Source organism: Trachemys scripta, chromosome 5 (genome assembly GCF_013100865.1).
Source record: "Trachemys scripta elegans isolate TJP31775 chromosome 5, CAS_Tse_1.0, whole genome shotgun sequence".
NCBI lineage: Eukaryota > Metazoa > Chordata > Testudines > Emydidae > Trachemys > Trachemys scripta.
The window spans coordinates 34,601,278-34,620,215 of record NC_048302.1 but is presented as its reverse complement, the minus strand read 5'-3'; the positions used below and the strand labels follow the sequence as shown (position 1 = coordinate 34,620,215).

Sequence of the window (18,938 nt, the reverse complement as noted above, 5' to 3'; positions counted from 1 at the left end):
CTGGTCACTTGCAGGTTTAAATGAGTATAAATGGTGGATTCTCTGTAACTTGAAGTCCTTAGCCATCATTTGAGGACTTCAGAAACTCAGCCAGAGGTTAGGGATCTATTAGAGGAGTGGGTGGGTGAGGTTCTCTGGCCTGCAGTGTCCAGGAGATCAGAATAAATCAGTGGTTCTCAACCAGAGGTCTTCCATCGATTCATCTAGATATTTGCCTAGTTTTCCACCAGGCTACATAAAAAGCACTAGCAAAGTCATACAAACTAAAATGTAATACAGATAGACTTGTTTATATTGCTCTATATAGTATACACTGAAATGTAAGTACACTATTAATATTCCACATGATTTATAATGATATGGTTAAAAATGAGGAAGTAAGCATTTTTCTGTAACAGTGGGTTGTGACATGTATTTTGTCTGATTTTTGTAAGCAAGTGGTTTTTAAGTGAGGTGAAACTTGGGGGGTATGCAAGACAAATCAGACTGCTGAAAGGGGTACAGTAGTCCGGAAAGGTTGAGAGCCACTGCACTAGATGATCATGATGGTCCCTTCTGGCCCTAAAGTCTATGAGTGGTGCCATGACAGTGGAGCTGAAGAGGGCTCCCTGCAGAAATGAGGTGCAGGGGAGGCTGCAGTCCTGGCAGGACAGAGCAGAATTCTGGTCTGTGTTCTCTGCTCTGCCCCACCAGACTGCAGCCTCCCTTTCCCTCCCTCCCAGGGATTGGATGTCATCGGCCCTGTGGACCATGAGGAGGCGGAAGAAGCCCCTGGGAGAGGTGGGGAGGCCACCCTGCTGCTGAATGACTCCTGCCCTGCCAATTATCTGAATAAACTCTGTGTCCCCTGTGCTATTTGGATAATCAGGTGTATACTGTAGGTATACAAGGGTTGTGGAATCCCTGTCATTGGGGCATTTTAGAAGAGGTTAGAAAAGCATCGGTCAAGGATGGCCTAGGTATACATGTCCTTCCTGCTGCACTGAGACAGACCCTAGATAACCTCTTGAGGTCCCTTCCGACCTACATGTCTATGGTTAATTTCTTTCATATTTGATATTTGGTTTGTATTGCTAATACTGGAACATTTATCTCCTAGAAAACAGTAATCTGATCTACACAGCAATTCAGCTGTTCTGTTTAAAGTTTGTGAACTGCTCCCCTCTAGTGGCTACCTAGAAAAACTGAAGTTTTCACAGAATCCTGGCCAGGCTCCAATTTAAGGCTTACTTTTTGTCCCCAGAATGGCTTAATTTGTGGGTGTGTGTTTGTAAAATAACATCACTTGCTTTTTCAGTTCTGTAGATCTGTTTCCTATGGTACAATCAGTAATCTGTAAGAGTAACAACTTTAGCTCTTTTTCCTTTAATAATGGTGGTCACAATAGGTTAGATCAGGGGTCGGCAACCTTTCAGAAGTGGTGTGCCGAGTCTTCATTTATTCACTCTAATTTTAAGGTTTCGCGTGCCAGTAATACATTTTAACATTTTTAGAAGGTCTCTTTCTCTAAGTCTATAATATATAATTAAAGTATTGTTGTATGAAAAGTAAATAAGGTTTTTAAAATGTTTAAGAAGCTTCATTTAAAATTCAGTTAAAAATGCAGAGCCCCCCAGAACGGTGGCCAGAACAGGGCAGTGTGAGAGCCACTAAAAATCAGCTCGCGTGCTGCCTTCGGCACATGTGCCATAGGTTGCCTACCCCTGGGTTAGATGGTAGTAGTCTGAGTACAACTTCAATCTGCCTATGTTTGTGTTTGGTATTTTCAAGTGACTTTGGAGCTTCTGAAAGTTGTTGGATTGACAGCAGTGTAGACCAGAATCTAGTATTGGTGCAGCCTCAGCCCTGTATAGACAGGATCACAGTAATTCTTCCTGCCTCTTCAAATCCTTGGGCTATGCGTTTTGTTTTTCGTGAGACTTCCAGCAGGGTTCAGACTATTGCCAGCTGAGATGTTGGTTTTGTACGACGCAAGCAGCTGGCCAGTAGGAAATGGGCTGGGACTGACCATCTTTTCATTGTAGAATTTTTGATGTTTCCTCATTCCAAACAGTAAAGGCTCCTCCAAACCTCTCAAAGATTCCTCTGCCTGCATTTCTTGTGTGTGTTTCACTGCCATCTAATGTCTCCCCTCAAGGCTCCATGTTTTGTTCTACCTAGACTGAAAGATATGGTCAGCTTTCCCAGTGATCTGGGGATCCTTGTGTGTCCCTGCTGGTCAGGAAATTTAGAGTAGTAGATAATTTCTCCCTGGATCTTTCCAGGAACCAGGAACTGAAATCCTGGCCCCACTGAAGTCAATATCAGCTCCAGGGTTGACCTCAATAGAGTCAAGATTTCACCTTGGATGTTTTCTTTTCCCCATCTTAGCAAGCTGGGAGGAGAATTGGAATCCCCCCTTCTGTTCTTCCCACCCAGGGAGGGGAGTGTTCAGCAAGGTTCCTGGGATGCTCAGTTCTGCACCCTCCTCCAAACTCTTTCACTGTCCCAAGATGATCCCCTGGCAGCCTGAAATAGGGGTGGGAGGGAGACAATTTTCAGTTCAGTTTGATACAGTTAGTATTGCCAAAGTAGAACAAAAATGATAGACCCCCCTCAGCTGCATCAGAAGAAGGTCTGATCTGCTCAGGTGTAGGATGTTGGATGAAGGGATTGATCTCTGCATTCACTTGTCATTATGATTGTCCACTCCTGAGCTGGTGGCAGGTTCTTATGCAGCACAGAGCTGTCTCTGTGGCTTTCTCCTTTCTTCTGGGCACAGTTTTTCCTCATTGATTTGAATGAGAAATCTTTTAGGATTCCTGATAATTTGAGGAAGTACCTCTCTTGTATTCCCTTATGTTCTGGACAGCGGAGTAGGAAAAGGCACTTTTGGGAGTTACACTTGTACCCAACTACAAGTAGCAATGGCAACAGACCCTGGTAATCAGCCGGCAGGATTGAACTAGGCACCTCTGGAGCTTAGTGCATGAGCCTCTACTGCGTGAGCTAAAAGCCAACTTGCTGTTAGCTAAAGCTGTAGAGCAGACTCATTTTCTCTCTCTCTAAGTGCCACTAGATGGGACAGAAACCGCACCCAGGAGGTGTGTGGGTTACACAAGCACCATTTTTTTTTTAAGTGCTCAAGCGTGGAAATTTTGGGTCTCTGTGCTAAGCCATGACCAAGGAAAGGACAATATTACTCGTTAGGCCCACCTCGTCAGTGACAGCAGCCCTACTACATAGTCCATTGTTCACTAGTGATCTGCAAATGCTTTCCCAGGGATCGACAGTGTAAAACATTTGGAGAAGCAAGGAATGGAGGGGCCTGATTCTCTTTTATCCAGAGTGACGATGGGTAGGGGCCTTAGTACAAATGTGAATCAAGCTATCTGTGTGAGGAATGCCGTCTTACAAAGTGGATGCTAGCCAGATAACTCAGTCTGATAACATACAAGGATGGGTGGAAGGGCCTGCATGCTAATAGGTTTCACTTTGCTGTTCACTTGTTGAACTGAGTTTGTTTAAATTGTTGCTGAAACAGACAAAGGGGTTTGTGTTGTAGCTCTCAGGTTCCATCTTGCATGCCCTGTCTACTCTTCTTGATGCCCTTAAGGCCAGATTTGTCAAAAATGCAGATTGTCTGAGTCCAGCTGAGATCAATGGGAACTGTGGATGCTCAGTACCTCTATGTTCTGCACTTCACAGGGCAGTAGCTGTCCAGTGTGTGTTTTAATTTCAAGTTCTGAATCCTGGGTCCATATTTATACACAGAACACATCTATCTGAGGAACCCAGTCTAGCCTGTGCACGGCTCTCATTCCTGAACCTGAAAATGTAAAATTATAAAGAGGAAAGGAAGGTTTTGATCAGGACCTCACTGGAAAATGAGAAGTGGTGTGTTTTTTTTTTTTTTTGTGGCAGGGGGGGAGTGAGAACATATTTTTGGTTTTAAAATCACTTTTCATTTCCTGATCTTTTTGCAGTGATGTCTGCCCCCCTGGTAGCTCCCCTACTCCTTGACAGTATGGGCAGGGTGCTGATTAACCAGACTAAGGGCTTCTACACACTACCTCTTATATTGGTATAACTTATGTTGCTCTGAGTGTGTGTGTGTGAATAAGCCCCCCCACCCAATCCCCTGAGCGACATGAGTTACACTGACCGAAGTGCTGATGTGGACACTGGTATGTCAGCAGGAAAGCTTCTCGCACAAATAGAGCTGCCCCATATGTGAGAGGCGGTAGTTTTTATTATGCCAACTAGAGAGTTTGCTCCCATCAGCATAGAGCATCTTCACTAGATGTTCTACAATGATGCAGCTGCAGCGCTTTTAATGTGGACTAGCCCTAACAGCTTTTCCTCCAGGGGAGTCATATACTCAAATCAGCTGTGTAAAATGCCTTTAAGTACAGACACCTTGCATTCTGGCAGGATGGTAAGGGCAATCATGAAAGGCATCCTCTGACATCTTGTGAGTCAGCCAGTTATGTACAGTTTATATGTTGGGCTTTTTTAAGCTATGTAACCCATCTCTCCTCACTTAGAGTTTGATCAACCAATGTGTAAATTGTCCCAGGAAAGACAGACTTGAATTCCTCATCCATCCTAGAATGGCTTCTAAATCTGCGGAATCAAATCAGTGATAGCTTTGTTTATATATGTGCTAAAATGTTTCTCAAATATACCCCATCACACTAATGACTAGCAAATAAGTCTGATGGAGGGAGGGGCCTCGGAGCAGAGCAAACTGAGAACCAGAAGTCATGTTTTCTTGCTCTTCAGAACCGAGTAAGTCCTGGATAAACAATTATATTAAGAGTCATGTCACAGCTAAGAGCATGTAGGTCTCAGAATCAGTGAAGATGAATTTTATCACTGTTACTGATTTCTAGGTCTGATCAATTGGGAATGAATAATTTATTCATTGAATTTAGGCCCTTTATGTTATGCATGAACAGCTCATTAATTTATTTTCAGTAAATGTTCAAGAGCTTGTGAGTAAACTTTCTGCTATGAGTATTCATGATTTATACTTTACACTATGATGGAGGTCCTCAATCATGATATTGTTTCTGCTCTCTGATTGGATGACCTGTTTTATAAACAACCTGTACTAAACACCTGATAAAAATGAGTGGGCTTTGATTCTCGGGTGGGGGGGATGAATAGTAAGCAATTTAAGGAGGAGAGAAAACAAGGAAAGGAAATGATTCCCCAAGCCTTATTTGGCACAAAAGAGAGTGTTATATTTGTACCTGTAAGTGGAGCTCAAACTTTTAAATAGCTGGGTTCATTCCTGATTGAGACACACATAAAACAGATTAGGTAGTTACAGTGTTTAATGGAACCTGTAATCAATTTTCTCTCATGCCAACCAGGTGTAGTGGTTCTACTACACTGCAATGGAAGCCCAGGCTTTGAATTCAGGCTCAAGCCTAATCGTGCTTCTGATAACACACAAATTATGCTAACCCAGGTGGGTGGAGGATCTGAGCTCGAGTTGAACTGGGACCCAGGCTTCAAGCCCTATTGCTTTGCAGTGTGGACACAACCCCACTGAACTCATGCTCTAAGAGTCTACGAAAAGCATCCCATGGGCTGTTTTCTGGAGTGTAAAATTTGGTGGTCATTCAAGTTTTTCCACATGCAAACAAAGGGCTAGAGCAGCCACATTTTGGGAGGGCTCTAGGAAGTCTTGGATACGGGTGGTTGGACTCAGGCCCACATAATGCAGTGTAGTCGCTCGAGCCTTAGATTAACAAACCCAAGGTCTGCTAACCATGGATTGCAGGGTGGATATACCCATAGGTGCAAGTCGTACCCACATCCCTTTCTGGTTCATTTAATTGCTTAAAATTAACCAGGGTGATTGGAAAGCTGCTAGACAACCAGCAATACACACTCTACTTCGTAGGTCGGTGAAGGTCTGGGGAACTGGTGTGTTTTGTTAAAGGTTTGCTCACTGGCTGGGTGCATGAAGTAAACTTAAAGTGCAAGCTGATGAAAGGGAGGGGCAAGGATTCACAGTTGCAGGTATTGTTGACCCAGGTCAACTGTTGTCTACTAGTTCTGGTATAACCAGTTGCTGATATCAGAACTCTCTCTCTAATGTATAACCTGGCTTCCAGGAACAATTTCCAGATATAGCATAACCTACAATCTGCTCTCAAGAGTCTATAAACCAGTCAGGCTGCATACATCAATGGAATTTAGACTTTAGAGCAAGGCATGGGGAGGTGAAGAGGAGAATTTCGGAGTCTGTCTGTACTCTGTGTTCCTTCCAAAAGACTTCAGCTGCGTTTTTGCTTGCTCTGTTTCTGACTCCTTAAAGGGTACAAGTAACAGGTTGCTCGAGCAAATGTTTCCACTTCCAATGAACATTTTGTGCTTGTTCAGAGTTATAAAAGGATTGTGAACACCTAAAAGCTTTAGTCACAATAGACCTACTTTTTTCTAGTAAGATCTAGTAAGGTCAGGATTTTATAATCTATAAAACAGAACAGCATGCTAATATTATTTCTAGCTCCCATGTTAGACATCCCCCAACAGCCTCCTTATAACCAAATGATGCGTTACAAAATACTCATGCCAATAAGAATCTGCATTTTGCTTAACTATGCTTCATCCACTTCTAGGTAACTTACACTGGCTTCTTCTGTTGGAATTGTTTACAAGGTGTCCTCTATCTTCAGTACAAGTGGCTCTAAACACATGAGAGTAAAGGGGTACATTAATCTCATTCACAGTCTTATTAAAATAAACAGTGGCATAAAGGATGAGAGTACAAAGCCTACATTTAATCACTTGACAATGGAAACCATATAAAATGAATGGGGAAGGAATAAGACTGTTTTACAAGCTGCCAGAATTTAGTATATTTAATCCTTTAAATGAATCTTCTATGAGAAACTTTTCTGTTTAAAATATGATAGCAAATGTAAACTAAGAAGTCAGTAAATTCAAGGACTAAATTTCTGGTTGGTTGTACTAGCTTACCATAGAGACACCAGTAGCAGCTCCATAGTGAAGACTCTTAATTAACACTTACAGCATGGATTCAACTTCTTTATGTATTTAAAAAAAAAATCTTATCCTCCCTACAACTACAGCACATATTCTCTACTCTCAAAGAGCATTGAGCAGATTTGCTTGTAACTCACTAATTAGTTTAGGAGTTAAAAATTATTTAAACTGGATCCTTTAAGAAACTTGGCACCTGGTGGCAGACTTTTTATCTTAATTATCTCAGCAAGGGAATTTACAGAAATCATGCATAAGCTGTGCTCAGAGAACTTGTTTTGAGATCACTTGTCAGTTTTTCCCATTATTAACAAAACTCCTTTGCATGCATCAGAAAATTGTATGTTTAACAAAGTAGTTAGGGATATAACTACCTGAACTGCATTGGCCAGTCCTGCATTCCTTATGAAAACTAATTCTCTATGGCATCAGTCAGGCGTGAGTACATGTGAGGGCTGACGTTTCAGGCCCAGGTCTGGTCTGTTACACTGATCTAATGTCAATACAATTACTCCAGACGTATTCCTTGGCAGACTTGGACTCTGTGTCCATGTTATTATGGTCCAAATTCTGCACCAACTCAGCCTCAGCCACACCCCATATTTTCAATGGGTAGCAGAGGAATAAAATCTTTTAAGGGTAAGTCACTTGGGCCAATACTTCCTACAATTCATATGTAATGTCATTGGGACTCAAGGCATAATTTGGCCCACATCTGTACATATTAAAGCTAAAAGTTGCACAGTTTAGGGGCAAATTGTGCCCTCAAGTGTTCAAGGAAGTTAATACAGTAAAATGGTCACTCTTAAAGCCAACATTTACCATAATTTTCTGTACTTATTCTAGGAAATAGTGACAAATTGCATTGCATATTATGGTAACAGGCTCACCACTAAGGGCTGAAACCATACAGTTTTATAAAAAAATGAACTTAAAAGGGGGAAAATACTGTTCATGTTGAATGTGAGACTAGTTCAGTCTTCATGGGACAGTTGTGGTGGTGAAGCCAGAAGAATCAAGATACAGAATGTCAAATCAGTAGTAAAAAAGAACAAGCCATTATTGCTACATTTAACACTTGTACATTTTATTTAATTAAATCAGCCATTGTACACATTGCAGCTATGTATTGTTAGTGCTGTAGGTTTATTTAACTAATACATGCCCTCATAGATATATTCAGTTAGTGTTATCACCATGGGAACAAGATGCTGATTCATCAACTTAAAAATCACTTCTTTGCACAGTATTCAAGTTCTTTGATAACACAGCAAAAAATCAAAAGGTGAATAACCATTATGTTGTTACACAGAACATCATCTGCACCGCAAATAACACAACAGAAATGCATTTCTTTACAGCCCTGTTCTTGAAGGTCATCCAGTGCTGTCCTTGACAATTAGAAAGCCATGGTGTGTCTTGAAATGTTTCATCCTGGGTTTCTTTTATTTTGGCTACCAACAATGCTTGTTTCCCATCTGACTGCCAAAAAAACATTAGCACGGTGCCTTGGGTTGCTTTGCTTGCAGGAAGCCAAATCTCCCAAAGATGTTTTCTCTCTAATGAGGAAGTACCATTGTTTGATGGGTGGGTGGTATTTTTTTTTTAATGTTCTGAGCACTGAGTGAGTCATTTTTTTACAAGAGTAAAAGGCCAGATACGTTTGGAAAAATATCAACCCGAGGAGGACTTGACTCATTTTCATCTTCTCTGAATATACTTTTTCTTTATCAAATAACTGATTCAAAATGTACATTTATATGTATGTGTGTATATATATTATATATGTTAAAATGCTACAGCGATCCAACCACTAGTAGAATAAAGTATAGGACAAAAAATATTTCAGATCTATATTCCCTTCTTTCAAATAAAAGTGCAGGGATGCTGTTACAATTCTCAGAGGGTTAGTTTAGAAATATAAATCAAATATTAACAAAATTGAATGTTTCAAGCATTTTTATGCCCTAGTCAGTGACTTTAAAAAAAAACCAAACAGTTAATTGGAAGATAAAAACTGCTCGCTCAGTGCTAAGAGGGTTAACAAGCCTCTGACATGATTACAAGAGGATTTGATTTTTAAATGCCACATGCATGTATCCGATAAGAGGCAATCTTGATAAAACGTGATGAATTAGTTAAGCTTTTTTTTTTTTTTTTTGTATAGCAGGTAAGTCTTTTCTCCCATAGAATTATCTACAGTGCAGTGGCCAGCAGGAAGTACCACCAATAAGACAATGTGGTTTGCTAAAGCAGTGATGAAAACAGGAAACTACTGTAGTTATAGCTGTTTAATACACCCTGCCACATGTCCAGATCTAAAAGATTTTAATACCAGATGCAAATGTGCCATAGATATAGCTGCTAGCAAGTTGGTTACCTAATTGGGTATTTTTTCCTTCTTTAAGTGGCTGTCCAAGAATCTTAGTAGTATTGATAGCCACAGTCAGCTATAATGTCATGGGAACAGCTGTGTTTCAAGGTTATCAGACTGACTCTTAGAGCCTTTTCCTAAGAGATCACTAAACTGGAAGTCCTATGGATACAGAAGGTCTGCAGTGCTTCCTCTCCAGAGTATCTTTAGTCGATTGTGTTAGCAATATTTGTTGTTACTTGCTGTTCAGCAGTTTCAATAGACCTTGTAATCCACAATGCTAAAAGTAGTCATAATGGGCAGTGGGTTTTTTTGAGGTCTTTAAGTCCAAGCACTTTAGCTATGTACAGTTTACACGTTAATAGCCTTTTTTTATGATACATGTACATAAGAGGCCTGTGGATGAGATTGGAGCTAGTGCAGAAGCAAAGGAACAGCAATGTGGCAAAGTTCACAAGTTCCTAGTACAGCACAAAGGTGATGACTTAGTGGATAAACCATCCTGAATGAAGGATGCTATCTTTGGTCACAAATTAGCTTACAGGTACAAAAAGAAAAGAAAGGAAAATTGAATTCATTGTAGGTGCCTGAAGAAGAAATGTCAGTGACTTCCAGAGATTACGTAAATTATGAAGTTTATCTCTATAGATGAGAGTGAATGCTGCATATTGGATAGGTGGTGGGGGTAGTGAGATGTGGCAGCTTCTCATTTGGCCTCTTGCTTCCGGTCCTCTTTGCAGAAATGTCTAAGAAGTTGCTGGAGGTCATGCTGGAGATCATCCCGTGCTTCTGGTCTATTCTCCAGCTGTTCCACAAGAATATGTTTTCCATACTGGTCCTTCACCACAGTCCTCTTCTGTGAGCTGGATTTATTCATTATTGTCCTAAAGACAAGAGAGTAAGTAAATGAATGTGGCATTCCCCCCACCCCTCCCGAAGCATTCCTCCTTTCCTGCAGAATTAATTACATTACATAGCATGGAATTTCTGTAAAAGACATTCTTCCTTTTGAGCAGGACTGGTGGAATTTTAAGACAGCAAGATGGTAAATCATATGAGAAGAACTGTAGCTGATAACAGCAAATACCGAGCTCAGATGTTCTAAACAAACAGTGACTAGAAGCTTAAATAGTTGAGAAACCAAAATCAGATTGCTTTTTAAATTTAATCTTGTATAGTTTTGTGTTGTGAAAAAACAGCTAAAAACATTTGTTGGATTTTTTTTCACAAGGATTACATCATGCAATTTTAAAACAAATGCCTGGAAAAATATATGCTCTAATGCACCAGCATGCAACAGCTTTTGAAATCCATGCAGGACTTTCTTACTTAGGTTTGTATGCTGAAGTTACGCCCACTATCAGTTTTGTTTCTCTTATATACTGTCCTTCTCATAACTGTTCCATCTTTCACTGACTACTTCAGACAGGCACTCACTACTAAACAAATAACCTGCCTGCCACAAAAAGATTATAAAACATTATAATGGTATTTTACAATCTCAGTTGTTGGGCTCAGTGAGCGGGTGTGTTGTTGGCCTTTGTTTGTTCTGTTTCAGAAGGAAAAGGAATTTAACTCAAAGTGCTGGCATCTTCTAGCCAAGTTAGCTGCTTGTGAGATGTATGTGTATTTATCAGCAGTCTCCAGAAGGACAATGATTTGCCCTAGGCTATATCATGTTCATTAATGTCCCAACCCATTCAAAAGTAAGCAAACATTTGGGGGAGACAGACTATTTCCAGAGACAGTGTGCTTTGCAAAGAGGCGAGAGAAATGCATTCATTTACAGTAAAAGTAAATCAGCCTACAGGAGCCTGTCAGACTTATTAAGCTGGCATTTGAAGTTCATGCTCTAGTGATGGTTCTTCCCTCCCCATACCCTCTCTTCAGTATCAGTCTGCTTTTGTGATTGCCTGGTAAATATTTCAGACTTAGTGTCACTTGTTTGGGCCAGTCCTGTTACTACTATCATCTATTCCTCTAAGCCCAGTCAACCTACTTCCTCCCTCTCATACACATGTTCTGTGTAATTTTAAGTAACTGCAAACCTTTTTGTTAAATCCTGGGTGGAGTTACTATCACTGGACACACATTTGCTAGCCACTAGGTCAGTAATATTTTCATCTGACATTCTTGCCGCCCTATGCATGGTGATTGGACTTAGAGGGCCAAATTCACTGCTAGCATTAATAAGCAAAAACATTAATGAAGTCATCTAGTGAAATTGGACCTCTAGATGTAACACTGGGCATAATGTCTCTAGGGGGATAGGGGAAGTGTCACAGAGCAAGACAATTCATTATGACTTGTCTTCTCTAAAATGTTGAAAATGCTGTATAAAATGTTTTAAAAACATTTTGCTCTTAATATACTTTTCAAAAATATATAATAGAATCTCCAGTTCTCGAAAGTAATCCTATTTCTCTTAGGTTAATATTGTGACTGATATTCTGCCTTCCCCAATTAAATAGTCACAAGGAGACTGGTATATATATATATATATATGACTGTCTTATGCAGTAAAAACCTCCATATGATACTTTCTAGAGATGAAATCTAGCTGGAAATTCAGAACCAGATAATTTAATTGAGAACCCCTCAATTAAAAAAATCAGATCCAGGTTTGGATTCCAAATACTTCTGAACAGCTCATCTCTGTGCCTCATTTACATAGTAGAGTAGCAACTCTAATCATACTCAGAAACCAGCTCAGTCTTGCTCACTCAAATGTTTGAAAATACTCATCAAACTAAATGGTTAAAAAGGAAGGAATATGGAATCTGAGTTTTCAGCTGCTGTGTAAATTAAATTAATTTCAAAATGACTAATTACAATCCATTATTCCTCATCTCCTGTAAAATCAGCTATACATTATCTTAGCCTGAATTGCTGATGCCAGTTATCTAAGAGGGGAGTTTTCCAATGCCTGATTATTTTTTTCCCTTCACTGTACTCTGTATATTAGCTTACATCATTTAGTATGTCAGGTAAACTTTAGGTCAGGAGTCTGTTCAAAAGTGTCTGGATTTGGCCCACGGTCAACCTATTGACTTTTTCAGTGTTAGTTTGTTAAAAGTTCACTGCCATGCCAACTCAAACCTTTTAATAATTGATCCATCCTCTTTCATGATCTCTTTCTCTACTAAAGTGGGGAGTTGGACTTTCATTTGGTTACATGTAAAACTCAAAGCCTAAAGTGAAACACATAACACAACCTTAGGTAATTAATTGTACTGCACACTTTAATACTTCTGCATTAGGTTGTTTTTGTAGCTTTGTGAGGGCTATCAGAGGCAAGGCATGACAAACATTGAAGTGCTACATGCCTATTGACTTCGAGTTGGAGAGAGGGGCCATTTGTGCCCTTAAAAATCTCTAGTTAAAAAATGAAAGTAGTCCATCATTATTGGCACAGTATTTCCTTTTTAACTTTGAAATGGTATTGGTTGACTCTCAGGTGAGAGTCCTAACTACAAGGCTAAGGAATATTCTGGGGCGGGGGGCTCCGACCATCTCTCCTCCTGCAGTTGTTCCACTCTGAATAAAGAACAGAATAATTAAGTAGGCCAATGAAAGATTTACTCATTAGGTGTAGCATCATTCTAAAACACTCACCTAATGCAGGGAGATCACTAAACTCTCCCCTCAGGAAAAGGGGGAACTTGCACTAGGGGTCTCCCTGTGGCTGGTTATAAGGGAGGTAGTATGCCCTGTGCCCATTTTGTTTCAGGCCCTGCAGAGAGTGCCACAGTGATGGGCGGCTTCCTGCCTAATGTGCTGGCTTTGTGGATTGCAGTTGAAGGTGCATAACTCTCCTGGGCCAATGAACTCCGCATTACAGAGCCTAAGTCCCTGTGTGGATTGCACCCTTGGCCAATAGAATTTTAGGAGGCAACCACATGGGAAACAATTTTCTAAATGGCTGCATGGAATTTTCCTGTTTTTCTAATTTCCCCAATGGCTTTCAATATACTAATTTGTTCCCTAGTTCTTTGTCCTTTGCTTTTTTTAATAGGATCATCTCTGTGGTAGGTATAGATTGCTATAGCGATGTGACTGTCTTGGCACTCTTCCAGAGCTACTGTTTCCTCTACCTATAAACAATGACCTATCCCTAGGAATAGCCATCTGTGGCTATGGATAGCTCTCCATAGCTGTAGCTATAGATACCTATTTGTACCCCATGCTGTAGTGGTGGGTAGCTGTCTCTTGCTATTCATCAATATGCATAGTAACTGGGAGCTATCAGCAAGGAACCAGATTGACCTGTAGATTAGGATGCTATCCATAGAGTTACCTAGCTATAGATCAGGGGAGGGCAAACTACGACTCATCAGAGCTTTCAATCCAGCCCATGGGATTGCCAGCCCGGTGCAGTGGGGCGAAGGCAGTGTCCCTGCCTGCCGCATCCCTGCAGCCCCTGGGGTGGGGCAGAGGGCTCCGAGCGCTGCCCTTGCCTGCAGGCACCGCTCCCCCTGCAGCTCCCATTGGCTGGGAACGGGGAACCGTCGCCAGTACCTGCAGGCGAGGTCAGCGCATAGAGCCCTCTGCCCTCTCTCCCCCCAGGCTGTGGCGCTGGCCACTTCTGGGAGCGGCGCAGGGCCAGGGCAAGCAGGGAGCCTGCCTTTGCGCCACTGGCACCCCAAGCCCCCTCACACACCCTGCACTCCCTCCCGCCTCCCCAGCCCTACATTCATGGCCCTGCACACAATTTCCACACCCAGATGTGGCCCTCCGGCCAAAAAGTTTGCCCACCCCTGTTGTAGATGGATATTGACAGCTATACTTATCTAGCTGTAGCAACTGGTAATGGTAGGCACGTATAGCTTGATATCCATGGTTAGCTATTAGGAATAGGTAACTATAGCCCCATAGTTGTTTGTAGCTATCCCCAAGTGGCAGCAGCTATCCCTAGGGGTTGGTAGCTGTTTAGCTGCAAATTCCTTAACAGGGTGGGCTCGATACTGCGAGGTGTTAGTTTGTTTACTGCCATGGGGGTAGATTTTGTCCGTATATGCTCTGCCACGGTGCCAGATTTATATTTATTTTTCTGTGAATTCCAAATGAAGGCATTTTACCTCTTCAAAGTCTTCTTTGGCTGATGGAAGATCAGTGGCTAAACTAGCATCACCCAGGTGCTTCTCCATTCTCTCTCCTTGTACCATTGTGGTCTTTACAACTTTACTGACCTTCCGGCCTTCCACTGGTTCAGCCTGAAATTCTGAGGCACCCGTCAGAACACTGGGTTCAGAGAATGTCACCTGGTAAGAAGAAGGTATGTATTGCAGACCATACAGATCATCATTTCAGCCTGGGGAAATCCTTAACACAATCTACATACTATTATTTAATCACTTTCTACTTAGACAGATTAATTAAATATAACCAGTCTCTCTCTCTCTCTCTCTCTCTCTGTGAGAACTGTGTGTGTGTGTACACACAGAAATACTAAAACGGTGACTGCTAGGGACTAGGCTAGGCACTAAGTTTTGGTTGGATTGCACAGATTGTATGAATTATTGTTATATGACTTCAGAAGGAAATTTTAAAATAATATTAACTCCTGAATCATGCTTCAGTTCCGTGGCTATAAAGCCAACGCAACCTTCAGAGGAGCTATAGCCCAGTAATTTAAAATCCTCTTTGTTTTCACTTGATAATTCATTTGGAAATAATGTTCCATAATATAAATTGTGCCTGGCTCATTGCTACATGCAAAGATTTTGTTCTATTTCCATTCCAATTTCTGATCTAACATTCTGAACTGATAGTTTGATATCTACAGAAAACTGCTGTTCTTAGAAATACTGATAAATACGCAGGTTAAAGAGCTAATGACGAGAACTTTTATACTCTCCTGGGTGTGGGACATGTTGCATAAGAGTGTGGTGTGTTGGATCGCTCAGGGCATTCATAAAAGGAGACTGAAAATCAATATTCAGCTGTGTGCATAAGTGAAATGAGTAGGTTTTTTCCAGGATTCTACATTACTGACAGATATCTTTGTTAGCAATCAAGGATTGCAGGGGCATGGAAACATATTTGTCACTATCCACAGACCAAACACTCTGTGGGTAAACACAAGAATTCCTTCTCCAGGAAAGCACTGCATTTACTTTATTTAAAAACAAAACATAGAAAGCATGGATTGATAGAGATTATTTTACAGAAGCTCCACTGAATTCATTGTGGGGCTCAAGCCAGAAAAATTTAATCTTCATTTATATCACAAGACTGAAAGTCTGCCTTTGGTTCTTACTGATTCCCCTTTAAAGTACTTTTTTAAAACCAGTACACCGAAAGTCAAAGATAAACACCTATTCAAGCACTTTCAGTTGTAGACTGTGGTGACACAGAATAAGTTGTGGGGGGAGGGCTAAGGGAACTGTTCTTCTACAGCTCTCTTCTTTCCATGAAAAGGAATCTTAGAAAGGATCACCTCAGACTGTTCAATGTCACTCTTCAGCACAACCCGCTTTACGACTTTGGAATACCCATCTCCTTCTTCAACCATAACAGGTTCTTGTGGAGTTCCGTGCATTAGGACTTCTTCTTTTTCTGTGCCATCTGGTGAAATATATCGCCTGATAATCTTTCTGGTGACCTAAGGGGATAAACTTATTTTTGTCTTCAGTTCACTTCAACATTTAGGTACAGCACTCTTAACAATAAAAAACAGACTTTAAACTTCTGTACTATGTGTAGTATCTTCCCATTCAAGGATCTTGAAGCACTTAGCAAACATTAATAAGCTGAGGGTGAAATCCTGGCCTCATTGAACTCAACAACAGTTTTGCCATTGGCACATACACTCTTATCATGTATTTCTAAAGTGCCTATCTCAGTAGTATCTACATGCTGAAAAATGGTTAAGCAGATGCAAAACCCAAATCTGTCACCCCAAGCATTTTGATTGCCCAGTTCTCATGGGGACAGATTCCGACACCCTTATTGACACTGAATAGTATCACGCTCCCATTGGTGCTACTCATTGTGAATAAAAGGTATCAATATCTGGCCCATGGTAATTAATGACACCTAGGTGATGGAAAGTTCTGTACAAAAATAACCACACGATGGTGCTTTCTCCACTAAGACAAGTAAAAATTTTCAAAAGCACCTAAAGTGATATAAGAGCCTAAGTCCCATTTTCAAAAGTCTTAGCTACTTAGAGCCTAAGTCTCATGGAAACTGAATTGGCAGTATGCTCCTCCATAGAGCTGGTTGAACATTTTCCAACAGAACATTTTTCCTTTGGAAAATGAAGATTGTAATAAAATGTCAGTGAAATTACAAAAACAAACAAAACCTCAACCGCAAGCATAAAATAAAGATACAACAAATAACTATCGCTGTGCTTTTGGAATGACAACAAACTTTCTGCAAAACAGAAATTCCAGTTCCTGCACAGCTGAAGTTACTTTTGAAAATAGAACTTCAGCTCCTAAGTACCTTAGGCAGTTTTGAACATTTTACCTAAGGACAGTAAGAATGCACCAGAGCGTATGACTGACAATACCTTCTTCACCACCACATGGCCATGTTCATCTGTGTACTGCTCCTCTGTTACCGTTTCTGGTGGTATTTCTGGCATATCATCAGCCTGCACGACAAGAGAACAAAACTGCATTAAGCAATGCCTTAATATAAGTGGATGCTTTAAATAAACACCATAAAATTATTAGTTGGTTAAAGTAAGAATTGAAAAGGCAGTCAAGATGCATCGATGCTGAGTTGTTAAACTCCATAAAACATTCAGCAAATGAATAGTAAAAGGCATGCATAGGAAAGTTATACCACATCCAACAGGCAAATAAATATTAGTTCACCTGGCCATGTGTGGGACTGAAAAAAAAGCAAAACAAAGTCCTTGTTCCCTTACTGAGGCATCTCCACAATATATGCTATAGCTGACAGTCCCACTGTAATTCTCTTCCGCCCTAAAACGTATTAGAATAATATTATCAAAGTTATTTAATTGCCATGCATTATTCAGGAGCTTGGCAACTTCATAAGTGGTTGCCTTAGCAGCAGACCTTCTGAGGGTTTCCTACAGATGTAACCAGGACATAATTGCCAGTGGCACGTGCAGTAGTTCAACACTCAGTACCTGAATAATCACCCGGCGGCGAATGACCCTGGTAGTTACCATCTCTTCTTCATCTGAGCTGGTCTCTAGCTCACCTAATTCCTCCGCTAGCTCCTAGTAGAAGCATGAAGCATTGCTCTATTTATCATACTGATGTTGTATTTATGACGTTTCCACCAGAGTTATAATCTATTCTGAAAGTTTTGATTCAAGGTTTTTGACTACTATATTTCCTCTTTGAGAAACATATATGTGGACTATGAACAGCATTTCACCACTTTCCTTTCGTTGTCTCTCTTTTATCTTAATAAAATTCATTGTTTGGTTAGAGTGGATGACAAATCTTAGGTGAACATATTTAACCTATTCTAAAAGATGCTTTTACTGGAGGTTGCGATAACCTGGCCAGCAGCAGTGTTGCTGTATAAAACTGCTAAATCTAGGACATAAGGTACCATTCGTATCAGTGGGGAGGGAGGGATAGCTCAGTGGTTTGAGCATTGGCCTGCTAAACCCAGGGTTATGAGTTCAATCCTTGACGGGGCCACTTAGGGATCTGGGGCAAAATCAGTACTTGGTCCTGCTAGTGAAGGCAGGGGGCTGGACTCGATGACCTTTCAAGATCCCATCTCCTAGACCTGGAAGGGACATCTCCATTAATTTAATTTTTTTTTAAGAGCTGAATTCAGATCTTTTTTGTATGACGCATTACAAAACCAATATTATAAGAATGAGTTTCTTATCCTCTGACAGCTGCACAGCATAGCACTGCATACATATACCGGGACTAACAAATTTAGCTAGGGGGAAAACAACAAACTGTTTAATTCCTAGCACTGCCACCTAGATTTGGGAATGTCAAAAAACAACAGTTAGTGGCCTGTCTTAAGGTTTTTCTCTCTTGCATAAGAGAGGATGCAAAAGGGAAATGAACACCTCTAAATGCAGAGAGAATAGAAGCGTAGCGTGTACTAGAAGATTTACTGGGAAATTGTTGCAGTCTCCTATAGTCTTACAAATCATCAAATATATCAGTGCATATGGAAACAATTAATATGATGGTAAAAAAGAAAAGATTAAAGAACAATAGGAATGATGGAAAGCAGATTTTAATTTCCTTTAGTGTTTAGCAAGTACAGTACGTTAGAATATTTTAAAGATTTATAGGTAAAGACATCCATTTATTAAAAAATCCTTATTTGATCTTGAATAAACCAAGCATAAAGAGAACAAAGGCCTTTTCATGAAGTCAGAAACGTCTCTTATGACAAATGGATCAGTTAAAATTCGATATGGACTGGAACTGAAATGCTAAGCTCAGCCCTCTACCTAGGGGCATCCACAATAAACCCGGGAACAACGAGATAGTCAAACTGATACATGATATACAACATATGACACCAGAACCTAACGCTCACTAAAAATTCCCACAGAAATGTGTGGGGCTATTAATTCCAAAGACATCCTCACTTG

The 18,938-nt window shown here is 40.6% G+C and overlaps 1 protein-coding gene across 39 annotated transcripts in view; it reads right to left on the bottom strand.

Annotated features, from left to right (window-relative positions):
• Nucleotides 1-8,068: 8,068 nt before the first annotated feature.
• Nucleotides 8,069-18,938, bottom strand: part of ANK2 (ankyrin 2) — a 584,612-nt gene continuing 573,742 nt past the window's right edge. For 22 of the 39 annotated variants that reach the window (XM_034771801.1, XM_034771802.1, XM_034771781.1 and 19 more), the window contains 5 exons: nucleotides 16,896-16,979; nucleotides 15,816-15,980; nucleotides 14,455-14,637; nucleotides 12,476-12,567; nucleotides 8,069-10,260 (listed from right to left, as the gene is read on the bottom strand). In XM_034771801.1, coding sequence (XP_034627692.1) covers nucleotides 10,083-10,260; nucleotides 12,476-12,567; nucleotides 14,455-14,637; nucleotides 15,816-15,980; nucleotides 16,896-16,979 — 702 coding nt within the window. In that variant the 3' untranslated portion in view covers nucleotides 8,069-10,082. Of the gene's footprint in view, nucleotides 10,261-12,475; nucleotides 12,568-14,454; nucleotides 14,638-15,815; nucleotides 15,981-16,895; nucleotides 16,980-17,486; nucleotides 17,580-18,938 lie in introns of all 39 variants that reach the window. The other 17 variants (XM_034771765.1, XM_034771768.1, XM_034771767.1 and 14 more) reach the window with 1 other exon arrangement.